General features: G+C 53.4%; 2 protein-coding genes across 2 annotated transcripts in view; one reads left to right on the forward strand and one right to left on the reverse strand.

Moving 5' to 3' along the window:
- dcst2 (DC-STAMP domain containing 2) overlaps positions 1-16,653 on the reverse strand; it is an 80,658-nt gene that overhangs the window by 52,089 nt on the left and 11,916 nt on the right.
- Positions 1-16,653, forward strand: part of dcst1 (DC-STAMP domain containing 1) — a 29,265-nt gene that overhangs the window by 2,252 nt on the left and 10,360 nt on the right. The window contains exons 3-9 of the mRNA XM_067976040.1: positions 5,854-6,028; positions 6,995-7,138; positions 8,965-9,086; positions 9,986-10,143; positions 12,711-12,810; positions 14,315-14,410; positions 16,428-16,554. Coding sequence (XP_067832141.1) covers positions 5,854-6,028; positions 6,995-7,138; positions 8,965-9,086; positions 9,986-10,143; positions 12,711-12,810; positions 14,315-14,410; positions 16,428-16,554 — 922 coding nt within the window. The remainder of the gene's footprint in view (positions 1-5,853; positions 6,029-6,994; positions 7,139-8,964; positions 9,087-9,985; positions 10,144-12,710; positions 12,811-14,314; positions 14,411-16,427; positions 16,555-16,653) is intronic.

Genomic DNA, 16,653 nt, shown 5'->3' on the forward strand with positions numbered 1-16,653 from the left:
CCCCTCCCTCTCTGCCTGTCTCCCTCCCCCTCCCCCTCTCTGCCTGTCTCCCTCCCCCTCACTGCCTGTCTCCCTCCCCCACTCCGCCTATCTCCCTCCCCCTCACCCTCTCTGCCTGTCTCCCTCCCCCTCTCTGCCTGTCTCCCTCCCCCTCGTCTTCACTGCCTGTCTCCCTCCCCCTCTCCCTCTCTGCCTATCTCCCTCCCCCTCTCCCTCTCTGCCTATCTCCCTCTCCCTCTCTGTCTGTCTCCCTCCCCCTCTCCCTCTCTGCCTATCTCCCTCTCCCTCTCTGCCTGTCTCCCTCCCCCTCTCCCTCTCTGCCTGTCTCCCTCCCCCTCTCCCTCTCTGCCTGTCTCCCTCCCCCTCTCCCTCTCTGCCTGTCTCCTTCCCCCTCTCCTTCTCTGCCTGGCGAGAAACTGGAAAGTACTGCAGTACAAAGGGATCTGGGGGTCCTAGTGCAAGAAAATCAAAAAGTTGGTATGCAGGTGCAGCAGGTGATCAAGAAAGCCAACGGAATGTTGGCTTTTATTGCTAGGGGGATAGAATATAAAAACAAGGAGGTATTGCTGCAGTTATATAAGGTATTGGTGAGACCGCACCTGGAATACTGCATACAGTTTTGGTCTCCATACTTAAGAAAAGACATACTTGCTCTCGAGGCAGTACAAAGAAGGTTCACTCGGTTAATCCCGGGGATGAGGGGGCGGACATATGAGGAGAGGTTGAGTAGATTGGGACTCTACTCATTGGAGTTCAGAAGAATGAGAGGCGATCTTATTGAAACATATAAGATTGTGAAGGGTCTTGATCGGGTGGATGCAGTAAGGATGTTCCCAAAGATGGGTGAAACTAGAACTAGGGGGCATAATCTTAGAATAAGGGGCTGCTCTTTCAAAACTGAGATGAGGAGAAACTTCTTCACTCAGAGGGTGGTAGGTCTGTGGAATTTGCTGCCCCAGGAAGCTGTGGAAGCTACATCATTAGATAAATTTAAAACAGAAATAGACAGTTTCCTAGAAGTAAAGGGAATTAGGGGTTATGGGGAGCGGGCAGGAAATTGGACATGAAGCTGAGTTCGGATCGGTCAATGCCCTGTGGGTGGCGGAGAGGGCCCAGGGGCTATGTGGCCGGGTCCTGCTCCGACTTCTTGTGTTCTTTAGATTTGTGGTTGGGATCAGATCAGCCATGATCTTATTGAATGGCGGAGCAGGCTCGAGGGGCCGATTGGCCTACTCCTGCTCCAATTTCTTATGTTCTTATGTTCTTATGTTCTCTCCCTCTCTGCCTGTCTCCCTCCCCCTCTCCTTCTCTGCCTGTCTCCCTCCCCCTCTCCCTCTCTGCCTGTCTCCCTCCCCCTCACCCTCTCTGCCTGTCTCCCTCCCCCTCATCCTCTCTGCCTGTCTCCCTCCTCCTCTCCCTCGCCCTTCCCTCTCTTCCCATTCATTCCGATTGTATAAAATCCCATCGGGCTGCGTGCACTGTAGAGCAGTGCGGGATTTGTAAACTGGCCCTTCTCTCCTGGGAGACGGCCGGGGACCCTTTCACCCTGTACGGGGGGGGACAAGAACAATTGATAACACCAGGGGAGCAAAGAACAACAGGTGACTGCCCACTCCACAGAGCTCAGCCCACTCAGGCACACCCAGTAAAGTAATCATCGTCAATGCCCGTGATTCCCTTCGCGATTCACTCGCTGTGAATTTATTCCTCGGGGCGAATTGGGATGAGCAGAAATCACCTCCAGTTAAATAGTGGGAAGACCGAAGCCGTTGACTTCAGTCCCCGTTCCCTCGCCACCGACTCCATCCCTCTTCCCGGCTGCCCTCTGAGGCTGAACCAGACTGTTCGCGACCTCGGCGTCCGATTTGACCCCGAGATGAGCTTCTGACCCCATATCCTCCCCATCGCCAAGGCCGCCTACTTCCATCTCTGTAACATCGCCCGTCTCCGCCCCCTGCCTCAGCTCATCTGCTGCTGAAACCCTCATCCGTGCCTTTGTTGCCTCTAGACTCCCGACTGTTCCAATGCTCACCTCTTACTGCATGAAAGGCGCTATATCAATGCAACTCCCGCGTTCCATCCCGCTGTAAAAGTGAAAATGCACCCCCTTGTGTGTAACCACAACCTCGCGCCCCTCTCCCCAACCTCAGAGCGCTAAATAAGGGGGAAAAACAAAGGGGGTGAAGCTGGACATGGACGGGGAACTCAAAACAGGTATCAGTCGCCTATTTTAAGTTCCGCCCGACATTCGGTTGTGCTGACTCCAATAGACCTCAATATCAAGTCTGTCCTGTAACGGTCAGCAGATGGGATTCTGCCTGTTTTATTCAGGGATTTTAACGCAGTAAAACGTCCCCCAAGGCGCATCACAGCAGCGATTATCAGATAAAATCTGACACCGAGCCACACAAGGAGATATTAGGACAGGCGACCAAAAGCTCGGTCAAAGAGGTAGGTTTTAAGGAGCGTCTTAAAGGAGGAGAGAGAGGCGGAGAGGTTTAGGGAGGGAATTCCAGAGCTCAGGGCCCGGGCGGCTGAAGGCACGGCCGCCAATGGTGGAGTGATGGAAATCGGGGGATGGGCAAGAGGCCAGAATTGGAGGAGCGCAGAGATCTCGGAGGGTTGTAGGGGCTGGAGGAGGTTACAGAGATAGGGAGGGGCCATGGAGAGACTTGAACAGGAGGATGAGAATTTTAAAATCGAGGCTTTGCCGGACCGGGAGCCAATGTAGGTCAGCGAGCACAGGGGGGTGATGGGTGAACGGGACTCGGTGCGAGTTAGGATACGGGGGCAGCAGAGTTTTGGATGAGCTCAAGTTTACAGAGGGTGGAAGATGGGAGGCCGGCCAGGAGAGGGTTGGAATAGTCCAGTCTGGAGATAACAAAGGCACGGATGAGGGTTTCAGCAGCAGATGAGCTGAGGCAGGGGACGGAGACGGGCGATGTTACCATAAAGCAATCGTGCAACACTGCACAATCATCAAGTGTTGTGTCATTTTACGAATGGAACCCCTGAGTCTCCTCCAGTTCTCTGTTGGGCCATACCTTTCTTCCCCCTTCTGCAATTCTGAACTCTCTTTGGTCCTTATTTCACTTCTTTTAGTTTACTGGAAGAGGAGACAAGGGGTTGCTTTTTAAAAAAAAAATATTTAGCCACTAAAGAAAATACAAGATCAATCTCAAAAATGAAAACCAGACAAAATTAAAGTTTTCAATGAAAATCATTCATTTCCTTTTCTTAGTCAGCCCGTGACTCAGTGGGTCTCTCTCTCTCGCCTCTGAGTCAGAAGGTCGTGGGTTCAAGGCCCCACTCCAGAGACTTGAGCCCCATAATCAAGGCCGACACTCCCAGTGCCAGTGCTGAGGGAGCGCTGCACTGTCCGAGGGTCAGTACTGAGGGAGCGCTGCACTGTCCGAGGGTCAGTACTGAGGGAGCGCTGCACTGTCGGAGGGTCAGTACTGAGGGAGCGCTGCACTGTCGGAGGGTCAGTACTGAGGGAGTGCTGCACTGTCGGAGGGTCAGTACTGAGGGAGCGCTGCACTGTCGGAGGGTCAGTACTGAGGGAGCGCTGCACTGTCGGAGGGTCAGTACTGAGGGAGCGCTGCACTGTCGGAGGTGCTGTCTTTTGGATGAGACGTTAAACCGAGGCCCTGTCTGCCCCTCTCAGGTAAAAGATCCCATTATTGGAAGAGCAAGGGGGAGTTCTCCCCGGTGTCCTGGGGCCAATATTTATCCCTCAACCAACATCACTAAAAAACAGATTATTTGGTCATTTTTCACATTGCTGTTTGTGGGATCTTGCCGTGTGCCAATTGGCTGCCGTGTTTCCTACATTACAACAGTGACTACACTTCAAAAAGTACTTCATTCAACTCCGACAGTGCAGCGCTCCCTCAGTACTGACCCTCCGACAGTGCGGCGCTCCCTCAGTACTGACCCTCCGACAGTGCAGCGCTCCCTCAGTACTGACCCTCCGACAGTGCGGCGCTCCCTCAGTACTGACCCTCCGACAGTGCAGCGCTCCCTCAGTAATGACCCTCCGACAGTGCAGCGCTCCCTCAGTAATGACCCTCCGACAGTGCAGCGCTCCCTCAGTACTGACTCTCCGACAGTGCGGCGCTCCCTCAGTACCGACCCTCCGACAGTGCAGCGCTCCCTCAGCACTGACCCTCCGACAGTGCGGCGCTCCCTCAGTACTGACCCTCCGACAGTGCAGCGCTCCCTCAGTAATGACCCTCCGACAGTGCAGCGCTCCCTCAGTAATGACCCTCCGACAGTGCAGCGCTCCCTCAGTACTGACCCTCCGACAGTGCGGCGCTCCCTCAGTACTGACCCTCCGACAGTGCAGCGCTCCCTCAGTAATGACCCTCCGACAGTGCAGCGCTCCCTCAGTAATGACCCTCCGACAGTGCAGCGCTCCCTCAGTACTGACTCTCCGACAGTGCGGCGCTCCCTCAGTACCGACCCTCCGACAGTGCAGCGCTCCCTCAGCACTGACCCTCCCACAGTGCAGCGCTCCCTCAGTACTGTCCCTCCGACAGTGTAGCGCTCCCTCAGTACTGTCCCTCCGACAGTGCAGCACTCCCTCAGTACTGACCCTCCGACAGTGCAGCACTCCCTCAGCACTGACCCTCCAACAGTGCAGCGCTCCCTCAGTACTGACCCTCCGACAGTGCGGCGCTCCCTCAGTACTGACCCTCCGACAGTGCAGCGCTCCCTCAGTACTGACCCTCCGACAGTGCGGCGCTCCCTCAGTACTGACCCTCCGACAGTGCAGCGCTCCCTCAGTACTGACCCTCCGACAGTGCAGCGCTCCCTCAGTACTGACCCTCCGACAGTGCGGCGCTCCCTCAGTACTGACCCTCCGACAGTGCGGCGCTCCCTCAGTACTGACCCTCCGACAGTGCAGTGCTCCCTCAGTACTGAACCTCCGACAGTGCAGCACTCCCTCAGTACTGACCCTCCGACAGTGCAGCGCTCCCTCAGTACTGACCCTCCGACAGTGCGGCGCTCCCTCAGTACTGACCCTCCGACAGTGCAGCGCTCCCTCAGTACTGACCCTCCGACAGTGCAGCGCTCCCTCAGTACTGAACCTCCGACAGTGCAGCACTCCCTCAGTACTGACCCTCCGACAGTGCAGCGCTCCCTCAGTACTGACCCTCCGACAGTGCGGCTCTCCCTCAGTACTGACCCTCCGACAGTGCAGCGCTCCCTCAGTACTGACCCTCCGACAGTGCGGTGCTCCCTCAGTACTGACCCTCCGACAGTGCAGCACTCCCTCAGTACTGACCCTCCGACAGTGCAGCGCTCCCTCAGTACTGACCCTCCGACAGTGCAGCGCTCCCTCAGTACTGACCCTCCGACAGTGCGGCGCTCCCTCAGTACCGACCCTCCGACAGTGCAGCGCTCCCTCAGTACTGACCCTCCGACAGTGCAGCGCTCCCTCAGTACTGACCCTCCGACAGTGCAGCGCTCCCTCAGTACTGACCCTCCGACAGTGCGGCGCTCCCTCAGTACTGACCCTCCGACAGTGCAGCGCTCCCTCAGTACTGACCCTCCGACAGTGCGGCGCTCCCTCAGTACTGACCCTCCGACAGTGCGGCGCTCCCTCAGTACTGACCCTCCGACAGTGCAGCGCTCCCTCAGTACTGACCCTCCGACAGTGCGGCGCTCCCTCAGTACTGACCCTCCGACAGTGCAGCGCTCCCTCAGTACTGACCCTCCGACAGTGCGGCGCTCCCTCAGTACTGACCCTCCGACAGTGCAGCGCTCCCTCAGTACTGACCCAACTGGGACGTCCTGAGGTGGTGAAAGGAGTGACAGAAATGCAATTTCTTTCTTTATCCCTTACAGGAAAATAGTATGGATTTTGGGAAAGAAACCAGCAAAGTTAAACATTCCTTTCACGATGTTAATGATCAAATTATATCGAAGCAGGGATACAATACCGCCAAGGAGCCCAACAGCGGAAAGAGGAACCTCACCACACAGAAACTGTTTGAGATGAAAACCAAGATGCGTTGTGAATGTGAGTATCCATCTTGGCCCCCTCCCTCAGCATAACCCCCTCCCCTCTGGCATAGCAGAGAAGGTCAAGAGGAGATCTGGTAGGGAGGGTTCAAAATGATGAGGAAAGTCAGTGAGTCGGTAATCACAGGGAATCAATTTCACATTATTTCTTTTTTATTCGTTCATGGGATGTGGGCGTCGCTGGCGAGGCCGGCATTTATTGCCCATCTCTAATTGCCCCTTGAGAAGGTGGTGGTGAGCCGCCTTCTTGAACCGCTGCAGTCCGTGTGGTGAAGGTTCTCCCATTGCCAAAAGTACAAAGGGGGAGGTTAGGGGAAATTCTTCCACGCAGAGGGGACAGTGAATGTTTGACCACAAACAGTGGGGGAATCAGAGTCCAGAATAGGCTTTCTGAAGGAAAATGGGTAAATATTTGAACAAGAAAAATTTAAAAGGGGATGGGAAAAGGGCGGGGGAATGGGACTGAGGGGGAATGGGACTGAGGGGAGAGCTCTTTCAGAGAGAGGGCACAGGGGGGCGATGGGCCGAATGGGGAAAGGATGGGGGAATGGGACTGAGGGGAGAGCTCTTTCAGAGAGAGGGCACAGGGGCGATGGGCCGAATGGGGAAAGGGCAGGGGAATGGGACTGAGGGGAGAGCTCTTTCAGAGAGAAGGCACAGGGGCGATGGGCCGAATGGGGAAAGGGCAGGGTGAATGGGACTGAGGGGAGAGCTCTTTCTGAGAGAGGGCACAGGTGTCCTGGCCCAATATTCATCCCTCAACCAACATCACTAAAACAGATGATCTGGGTCATTATCACATTGCTGTTTGTGGGATCTTGCTGTGCGCAAATTGGCTGCCGCGTTTCCTGCATTACAACAGTGACGACACTTCAAAAAGTACTTCATTGGCTGTAAAGCGCGTTGGGACGTCCTGAGGTGGTGAGAGGCGCTATATAAATGCAAGTCTCTCTTATCTTTCCAGTTATTGTTGACTATGGGATCGAGAGGTGTAAACAGTGGTTTGATCAGAAGCACACAGCCTGTATGATTAAACTAGTCGTCCCGCTCTTCAATCACCTCTTCTGCCTCCCGATGACGTTCAAGTTCCTGTGCAACATAATGAAAGGTAAGGTAACAAGCCGCCCGCTCACTAAAATGCCCCTCTCTCTTAGTCACGGTCCATCTTTAATCGTTGCTACGATGATCGGGCACTCCTCTGAATTAGATTGAAGTGAAGCGACTGTCATCATGCTGGCAAATGTCAAACCAATAGAAAGAAAGACTTAGACTCATAGAGTGAAACAGCGCAGAAGGAGGCCATTCGGCCCATCATGCCTGTGCTGGCTCTTTGAAAGAGTTGTCCAATTAGTCCCCCCTGGCCCTTTCCCCATTGCCCTGTAACTTTTTCCTTTTCAAGTATTTTATCCAATTCCCTTTTGAAAGTTATTATTGAATCTGCTTCCACCGCCCTTTCAGGCAGCGCATTCCAGATCAGAACAACTCGCTGCGTAAAAAACATTCTCCTCATCTCCCCCTCTGGGAATTATCTTAAATCCGTGTCCTTTGGTCACCGACCCTCCTGCCACTGGAAACAGTTTCTTTTACACAGTGTCTTTCACGACCTCAGGACGTCTCAAATCGCTTTACAGCCAATGAGGTACTTTTGGAGTGCAGTCACTGTTGTGATGTAGGAAACACAAGTCTTTCAGTCCTCTAGACTGGTGCGGCCAATTGGAGCACTGACCTTTCCACCTCTGAGATCTGGGCTGAACCCAATCCAAGCTGATGGGGAGAAAGTCTCTGTTGCGTCTTGCGAGGCCCCTCCATGGCCAGTTTCCATGTAATCCCTACTGGGCATGGGTCCACAGCACACACAAGGGTGTTGGAGTACAAGAGTAAGGAAGTCTTGCTACAATTGTACAGGGCTTTGATGAGACCTCACCTGGAGAACTGCGTGCAGATTTGGTCTCCTTACCTAAGGAAGGATATACTTGCCTTGGAGGCGGTGCAATGAAGGTTCACTAGATTGATTCCTGGGATGAGAGGGTTGTCCTATGAGGAAAGATTGAGTAGAATGGGCCTGTACCCTCTGGAGTTTAGAAGAATGAGAGGTGATCTCATTGAAACATATAAGATTCTGAGGGGGCTTGACAGGGTAGATGCTGAGAGGTTGTTTCCCATGGCTGGAGAGTCCAGAACTAGGGGGCATAGTCTCAGGATAAGGGGTCGGCCATTCAAGACTGAGATGAGGAGGAATTTCTTCACTCAGAGGGTTGTGAATCTTTGGAATTCTCTCCCCCAGAGGGCTTTGGATGCTGAGTCATTGAGTATATTCAAGGCTGAGATCGATAGATTTTTGAACTCTCGGAGAATCAAGGGATATGGGGATCGGGCGGGAAAGTGGAGTTGGGGTAGAAGATCAGCCATGATCCGATTGAATGGCGGAGCAGGCTCGAGGGGCCGAATGGCCTACTCCTGCTCCTATTTCTTATGTTCTTAACCAACCCCTGGTTAGCATGAGCTGGCAGGTTTAATCAGAAGGGTAGGGGTTATGACCACATTCCTATCAACCTCTCTATGCTAATTTAAGATGGTGTTTACCATAAATGGGTACAAATGACACCAAGGGAATAACCTGGTGAGTGTGTTGAGAGTTCGTACGAGATAGCATAATTTTACCTTAGGATATACTGTGTGGGAAATGGAAGAATTTGGAGTGACTTGGAGTGTTTGACGGGACAGTGTAGAGGGAGCTTTACTCTGATTCTAACCCATGCTGTATCTGCCCTGGGAGTGTTTGATGGGACAGTGTAGAGGGAGCTTTACTCTGTATGTAACCCTGTACCTGCCCTGGGAGTGTTTGATGGGACAGTGTAGAGGGAGCTTTACTCTGTATCTAACCCGTTCTGTACCTGCCATGGGAGTTTTGTTATGTTGACCTTCCTGTTGCAGTGATGACCCCTTGGTGCAAGGAACGGATCCCGGTGGACTCCAACTTTGGCCAACTCTACGACAAAGTCAACAACTCGGTGGACAACCTGAACCAGGACTTCACCACGGAGATGGCTGTCAGTGTAGGTATCGGACAGAGCGACTGCAGGCGCACGTCCCTGGCGACTCAGTGGGTAATGAACTCTAGGGACCGGTACTGTGCCCGCTTCTACTGCCAATCGGTGCTGATGTATTATTGATTATTCTGGGGATGTGGGCGAGGCCGGCATTTATTGCCCATCCCTAGTTGCCCTTGAGAAGGTGGCGGTGAGCCGCCTTCTTGAACCACTGCAGTCCGTGTGGTGAAGGTTCTCCCACAGTGCTGTTTGGGAGTTCCAGGATTGTGACCCAGCGACGATGAAGGAACGGCCGAGATATTTCCAAGTCGGGGATGGGGTGTGCGACTCGGAGGGGAACGTGGTGGCGGGCCTCCTTCTTGAACCGCTGGGTAGCGGTTTGATACAACTGAGTGGCCTACTTCAGAGGGCGGTGAAGGGTCTACCATATTGGGTGTGGGACGGGAAGGTAGACCCAGACTGGGTAAGGACGGCAGGGTTCCTTCCCTAAAGGGCGTTGATGAAGCAGTTGTTTTTATGACAATCCGACAGCCTCATGGTCACTTTCACTGAGACCAGCTTTTTATTTCCACATTTGGTGGGATCTTTTACGTCCAACTGAGAGGGGCAGACGGGCCCTCAGTTTAACGTCTCATCTGAAAGACGGCACCTCCGACAGTGCCGCACTCCCTCGGTACTGGCACTGGGAGCGTCTGCTTGGATTTTGCGTTCAAGTCTCTGGAGCGGGGGTTCGAACCCACGACCTCCCTGACTCCGAGGCGGGGGTGCTGCCCACTGAGCCACGGCAGACACCCAACAGCAACTTGCATTGATACAGCGGGTTTAACGTAGAATGAAACGTCATGAGGCGCTTCACAGGAGCGTAATCAAAGCAGCGAACGTCCCTTCTTTATTTCCGTGTCTAGAAAGTGGAGCAAGAAGCCTTAATCGGAGCCAACTTCAGCAAAGCCGAAATTACCGAAACGGTGCGGGAGGAAATGCTGAAAAAGAGGACCGTGTTGCAAAAAATCGTGGCGATATTTAAACTCTTGGCGTCCCTCACTTTTCTCATTCTCTTCATCTCGTGAGTAAGCTTGTTCAAAGTTAAGAGTTTGATTGGGGGGGTGGTGGTGGTGGTCGATAGAGAGAGACTATTTCCTCTGGTGGGGGGAGTCCAGAACAAGGGGGCAGAACCTTAAAATTAGAGCCGGGCCGTTCAGGGGTGATGTCACTTCCTCACACAAAGGGGAGTGGGAATCTGGAACTCTCTCCCCCCCCACTCTAAAAAGCCTGGTCGGGAGGGGGTCAATTGAGCATTTCAAAACTGCGATTGATAGATTTTTGTTAGGCGAGGGTTACGGATCCAAGGCGGAGTTAAGATACAGATCAGCCATGATTAAATTGAATGGCGGAACAGGATCGAGGGGCTGAATGGCCTCCTCCTGTTCGTATATTATTCGTGCCGTATACACTTGAGTATAAAACAAACCTTACATGTTCTGCACTTGGTCCTTATGATCTCCTGGGCTGGTTTCCATTACTTGAGGGGTGTGGAGAGAAATTTTCCTGACTGTTTTTCTCCCCCCCCCTCACTGGCCCTGGGTTCTTTTCTCTGCCTCTCCCAGGAGATTGCATGTGGGGGGTTGCCAACTCTGGTCGGACGTATTCCTGGAGGTTTCAGCGCATAGCTTCCCGCCTCCAACTGCCCCGCCAAACGGCCATATTTCCCATCGCCAATTTTTACCCTGCCGAATAAGCGAAAAGTGCTTGGCCTGAACGAGCAGCCCTTGTCAGCCCCTCAACTTTCTGCCCCGTCCTCCTGTGCTTCAACACCCCTCCCCTCCCCGCTCCTTCCCCCCTTCACAAAAAAAAAACAGGTCTGCTGCCTCCGGCAGTGCCGCTGAACGTAAGAAATAGGAACAGGAGTAGGCCATTCGGCCCCTCGAGCCTGCTCCGCCATTCAATCAGATCATGGCTGATCTTTGACCTCAACTCCACTTTCCCGCCCAATCCCCATATCCCTTGATTCCCCGAGAGTCCAAAAATCTATCCATCTCAGCCTTGAATATACTCAATGACTGAGCATCCATCTCTGGGGTAGAGAATTCCAAAGATACACAACCTTCTGAGTGAAGAAATTCCTCCTCATCTCAGTCTAGGATGGCCGACCCCTTATCCTGAGACTATGCCCCCTAGTTCTAGACTCTCCAGCCAGGGGAAACAACCTCTCAGCATCTACCCTGTCAAGCCCCCTCAGAATCTTAGATGTTCCAATGAGATCAGCTCTCATTCTTCTGAACTCCAGAGGGTACAGGCCCATTCTACTCATACGACAACCCTCTCAATCGAGGAAATAATCTAGTGAAGCTTTGTTGCACCTTCTCAAAGGCAAGAATATCCTTCCCCTTAGATAAGGCGAGGCCCCACTCCTCACCCCCATTCCCCACCACCTCCATTGAACGACCTCTCACAGAAATGGCGGGGGTCAAAAAGGTCATCGCTACGGGGATGATTTAACCCATGCCATGCAGCCTCGTGTTCACACTTAAATGGGTACTCAACCCCTCCTGACCCCGTGCAGGGTCTGAATTACAGGGCAAAGCCTACCCTCTAATTAGCCCCATTTACCAATTGAGTGCTACTCAGTTACAAGAAGGCTTCCCCGTCTGCTTTCAGGCTGCACTGTCTGGTTTGATGGGAGTGTTCGCAAATGACTAACAAGTGCTTTTCAAAACAGAGGCCGGTTTTCACACTTCCAATATTTGCAATGCACAAATATCTGGGTCACAAGGTCATGGGTTCAAGTCCCACTCCAGAGACTTGAGCCCCATAATCCAGGCTGACGTTCCCAGTGCAGTACTGAGGGAGTGCTGCACTGTCGGAGGTGCCGTCTTTCGGATGAGATGTTAAACCGAGGGCCCGTCTGCCCCTCTCAGGTGAACGCAAATAATCCCACAGCTAACCCGTGCTGTACCTGCCCTGGGAGTGTTTGACGGGACAGTGTAGAGGGAGCTTTACTCTGTATCTAACCCTGTACCTGCCCTGGGAGTGTTTGATGGGACAGTGTAGAGGGAGCTTTACTCTGTATCTAACCCGTGCTGTACCTGCCCTGGGAGTGTTTGATGGGACAGTGTAGAGGGAGCTTTACTCTGTATCTAACCCTGTACCTGCCCTGGGAGTGTTTGATGGGACAGTGCAGAGGGAGCTTTACTCTGTATCTAACCCGTGCTGTACCTGCCCTGGGAGTGTTTGATGGGACAGTGTAGAGGGAGCTTTTCTCTGTATCTAACCCGTGCTTTACCTGCCCTGTGAGTGTTTGACGGGACAGTGTAGAGGGAGCTTTACTCTGTATCTAACCCTGTATGTGCCCTGGGAGTGTTTGATGGGACAGTGTAGAGGGAGCTTTACTCTGTATCTAACCCGTGCTGTACCTGCCCTGGGAGTGTTTGATGGGACAGTGTAGAGGGAGCTTTACTCTGTATCTAACCCTGTACCTGCCCTGGGAGTGTTTGATGGGACAGTGTAGAGGGAGCTTTACTCTGTATCGAACCCGTGCTGTACCTGCCCTGGGAGTGTTTGACGGGACAGTGTAGAGGGAGCTTTACTCTCTATCTAACCCGTGCTATAACGGGTTGTTCTCTCTTTGTTCAGTGCCTTCTTATACACATTCAGTTTCAACGAAGACATTCGTTACGACAATGTTTATGTCAGCACTTACTTTCGGCAGATTGATGCAAGGCGGAGAAAACTGGTGAGTGATTCCGGTGGTTGTAAACCATCAGGGTAATTGCGAATAGCCGAGGTGAATAGGAGAGAAGGATTTAAGAGGAAGCTGGATAAACACATGAGGGAGAAAGGAATAGAAGGATATGCTGATAGGGTGAGATGAAGTAGGGAGGGAGGAGGCTCGTGTGGAGCATAAACACCGGCATAGACCAGTTGGGCCGAATGGCCTGTTTCTGCACTGTACATTCCATGTAATTTGAAGCAGAGGAAAATACAGGGCTATGGGGAGAGAGCGGGGCAGTGGGATTAGTTTGGGATTGATACAGGGCTATGGGGAGAGAGCGGGGCAGTGGGATTAGTTTGGGATTGATACAGGGCTATGGGGAGAGAGCGGGGCAGTGGGATTAGTTTGGGGATTGATACAGGGCTATGGGGAGAGAGTGGGGCAGTGGGATTAGTTTGGGATTGATACAGGGCTATGGGGAGAGAGTGGGGCAGTGGGATTAGTTTGGGGATTGATACAGGGCTATGGGGAGAGAGCGGGGCAGTGGGATTAGTTTGGGATTGATCCAGGGCTATGGGGAGAGAGTGGGGCAGTGGGATTCGTTTGGGATTGATACAGGGCTATGGGGAGAGAGCGGGGCAGTGGGATTAGTTTGGGGATTGATACAGGGCTATGGGGAGAGAGTGGGGCAGTGGGATTAGTTTGGGATTGATACAGGGCTATGGGGAGAGAGCGGGGCAGTGGGATTAGTTTGGGATTGATACAGGGCTTTGGGGAGAGAGCGGGGCAGTGGGATTAGTTTGGGGATTGATACAGGGCTATGGGGAGAGAGTGGGGCAGTGGGATTAGTTTGGGATTGATACAGGGCTATGGGGAGAGAGCGGGGCAGTGGGATTAGTTTGGGATTGATACAGGGCTATGGGGAGAGAGTGGGGCAGTGGGATTGATTTGGGATTGATACAGGGCTATGGGGAGAGAGCGGGGCAGTGGGATTAGTTTGGGATTGATACAGGGCTATGGGGAGAGAGCGGGGCAGTGGGATTAGTTTGGGATTGATACAGGGCTATGGGGAGAGAGTGGGGCAGTGGGATTAGTTGGGGATTGATACAGGGCTATGGGGAGAGAACGGGGCAGTGGGATTCGTTGGGGATCGCTCCAGCAAAGGGCCGGCACAGACACGATGGGCCGAATAGCGGCCTCGTGGTGCGGTAAGCTCCCATGGTCCCTGGCCTGTCTGCTTCTGCACCTTCCACGAATTCAGGAGGTAGTTCTTCCGAGAGGCTTACAATGCGGGGGGCAGATTGAGAGGGTCCTAATCGCTGGCGGGCAGACCCAACATGGGCATCTGATTGCAAACCTCGCTGGCACAAACTGGTTCGGTGTGCTGCGGGTACGGTTTTGGAAAGCGGGCACACCTGCTCCAGGAGCATTTTGCCACCTCCGATTGCAGGGAAAGGGGAGGTGGAACCAGACTCCCTCTTTAAATGTTGGTTCTTACTTTGTAAACCTTTGGTCCCTGCCCCAGGATAGAAGACACCTCCTGCCACTGAAGAATGCGGAAAGGCCAAACGTCATATTCCCCTGGCAGTTTCAGATCCACAGCACGGAGATGAAGACCCTGGTGAGTGGGGGCTGAAGAAACTATCTCCCACTCAGGGCTTCCCTCGATACACTAACGGGTGCCCCCTGCACCAAACATAGAAACGGGAATATTTTCCTGTGCTTCGTCTAGGCAGACCATTCACCCTGTTAATGAGTCTCATTCTCTCCAGCTCTGGGACCCAGTCTCTCCCCACTCTCTCCAGCTCTGGGACCCAGTCCCTCCCCACTCTCTCCAGCTCTGGGACCCAGTCTCTCCCCACTCTCTCCAGCTCTGGGACCCAGTCCCTCCCCACTCTCTCCAGCTCTGGGACCCAGTCTGATCTCCCCACTCTCTCCAGCTCTGGGACCCAGTCTCTCCCCACTCCCTCCAGCTCTGGGACCCAGTCTCTCCCCACTCTCTCCAGCTCTGGGACCCAGTCTCTCCCCACTCTCTCCAGCTCTGGGACCCAGTCTGATCTCCCCACTCCCTCCAGCTCTGGGACCCAGTCTGATCTCCCCACTCTCTCCAGCTCTGGGACCCAGTCTCTCTCCACTCTCTCCAGCTCTGGGATCCAGTCTCTCCCCACTCTCTCCAGCTCTGGGATCCAGTCTCTCCCCACTCTCTCCAGCTCTGGGATCCAGTCTCTCCCCACTCTCTCCAGCTCTGGGATCCAGTCTCTCCCCAATCTCTCCAGCTCTGGGACCCAGTCTGATCTCCCCACTCCCTCCAGCTCTGGGACCCAATCTCATCGGCCCTAGATCCTGCTCTTCCCTCTCTCTGTATCCCACTGTTTCTCTCTCTCACCTGTACTTTCAAAAGTAAAGAAAAAACATAACTGATCTGATATCTCTGGTTACAATGGACATTATGTAAATTGATAGACCCACATAGAAAGACTTGTATTGTTATCGTGCCTTTCATGACCGCAGGACGTCCCAATGTGCTTTACAGCCAATTAAGTACTTTATTTGAAGTGTAGTCAGTGTTGTAATGTCGGAAACGCAGCAGCCAATTTGCGCACAGCAAGATCCCACAAACAGCAAGGTGATAATGACCGGATACTCTGTTTTTTAGTGATGTTAGTTGAGGGTTAAATATTGGCCCCAGGACACCGGGGAGAACTCCCCCTGCTCTTCTTCAAAATAGCGCGATGGGATCTTTTATATTCAGCTAAGAGGTGCAGACGGGGCCCTTGATTTAACATCTCATCCAAAAGACAGCACCTCCGACAGTGCAGCACTCCCTCGGTACTGACCCTCCGACAGTGCAGCACTCCCTCAGTACTGACCCTCCGACAGTGCAGCGCTCCCTCAGTACTGACCCTCCAACAGTGCAGCGCTCCCTCAGTACTGACCCTCCGACAGTGCAGCGTTCCCTCAGTACTGACCCTCCGACAGTGCAACGCTCCCTCAGTACTGACCCTCCGACAGTGCAACGCTCCCTCAGTACTGCCTGTCCGACAGTGCAACGCTCCCTCAGTACCGACCCTCCGACAGTGCAGCGCTCCCTCAGTACTGACCCTCCGACAGTGCAGCATTCCCTCAGTACTGTCTGTCCAACAGTGCAGCGCTCCCTCAGTACTGACCCTCCGACAGTGCAGCATTCCCTCAGTACTGTCTGTCCAACAGTGCAACGCTCCCTCAGTACTGACCCTCCGACAGTGCAGCGCTCCCTCAGTACTGCCTCTCCAACAGTGCAGCGCTCCCTCAGTACTGCCTGTCCGACAGTGCAACGCTCCCTCAGTACCGACCCTCCGACAGTGCAACGCTCCCTCAGTACTGACCCTCCGACAGTGCAGCGCTCCCTCAGTACTGCCTCTCCAACAGTGCAGCGCTCCCTCAGTACTGCCTCTCCAACAGTGCAGCATTCCCTCAGTACTGACGTCGGGGGTGTCAGTGCAGATTTTGTGCTCGAGTCTCGGAGGGGAGGGTGAGACCCACTGAACCACAAGGTGACACAGATCAGCGAGTTATGAACAGAACACACCATGTTAGGCGAGGAGATCAAAATAGCTCGGCATTGAGAACTAACCCTTCCATGTGTGTGCATCCTTCAGGTGATAGGGCTGATTCAGTACACGTCGATGATATTGGTCATAATTGCCCTCTTTGTTCTGGATTGGTTACTGTTTACGATGTTGGACATCATCAAACGACACAGTTACCTGGAGTACAACTTCGGAGGTGAGTCCTCGTCACATTTCAAGATTTGGACCCATCTGTGCTTGAGTAGATTTTTGGATGAATTGATATTACGATGCTGCTATGAAGTTAAATTCGGTT

The sequence above is a fragment of the Heptranchias perlo genome, chromosome 44 (genome assembly GCF_035084215.1).
Source record: "Heptranchias perlo isolate sHepPer1 chromosome 44, sHepPer1.hap1, whole genome shotgun sequence".
NCBI lineage: Eukaryota > Metazoa > Chordata > Chondrichthyes > Hexanchiformes > Hexanchidae > Heptranchias > Heptranchias perlo.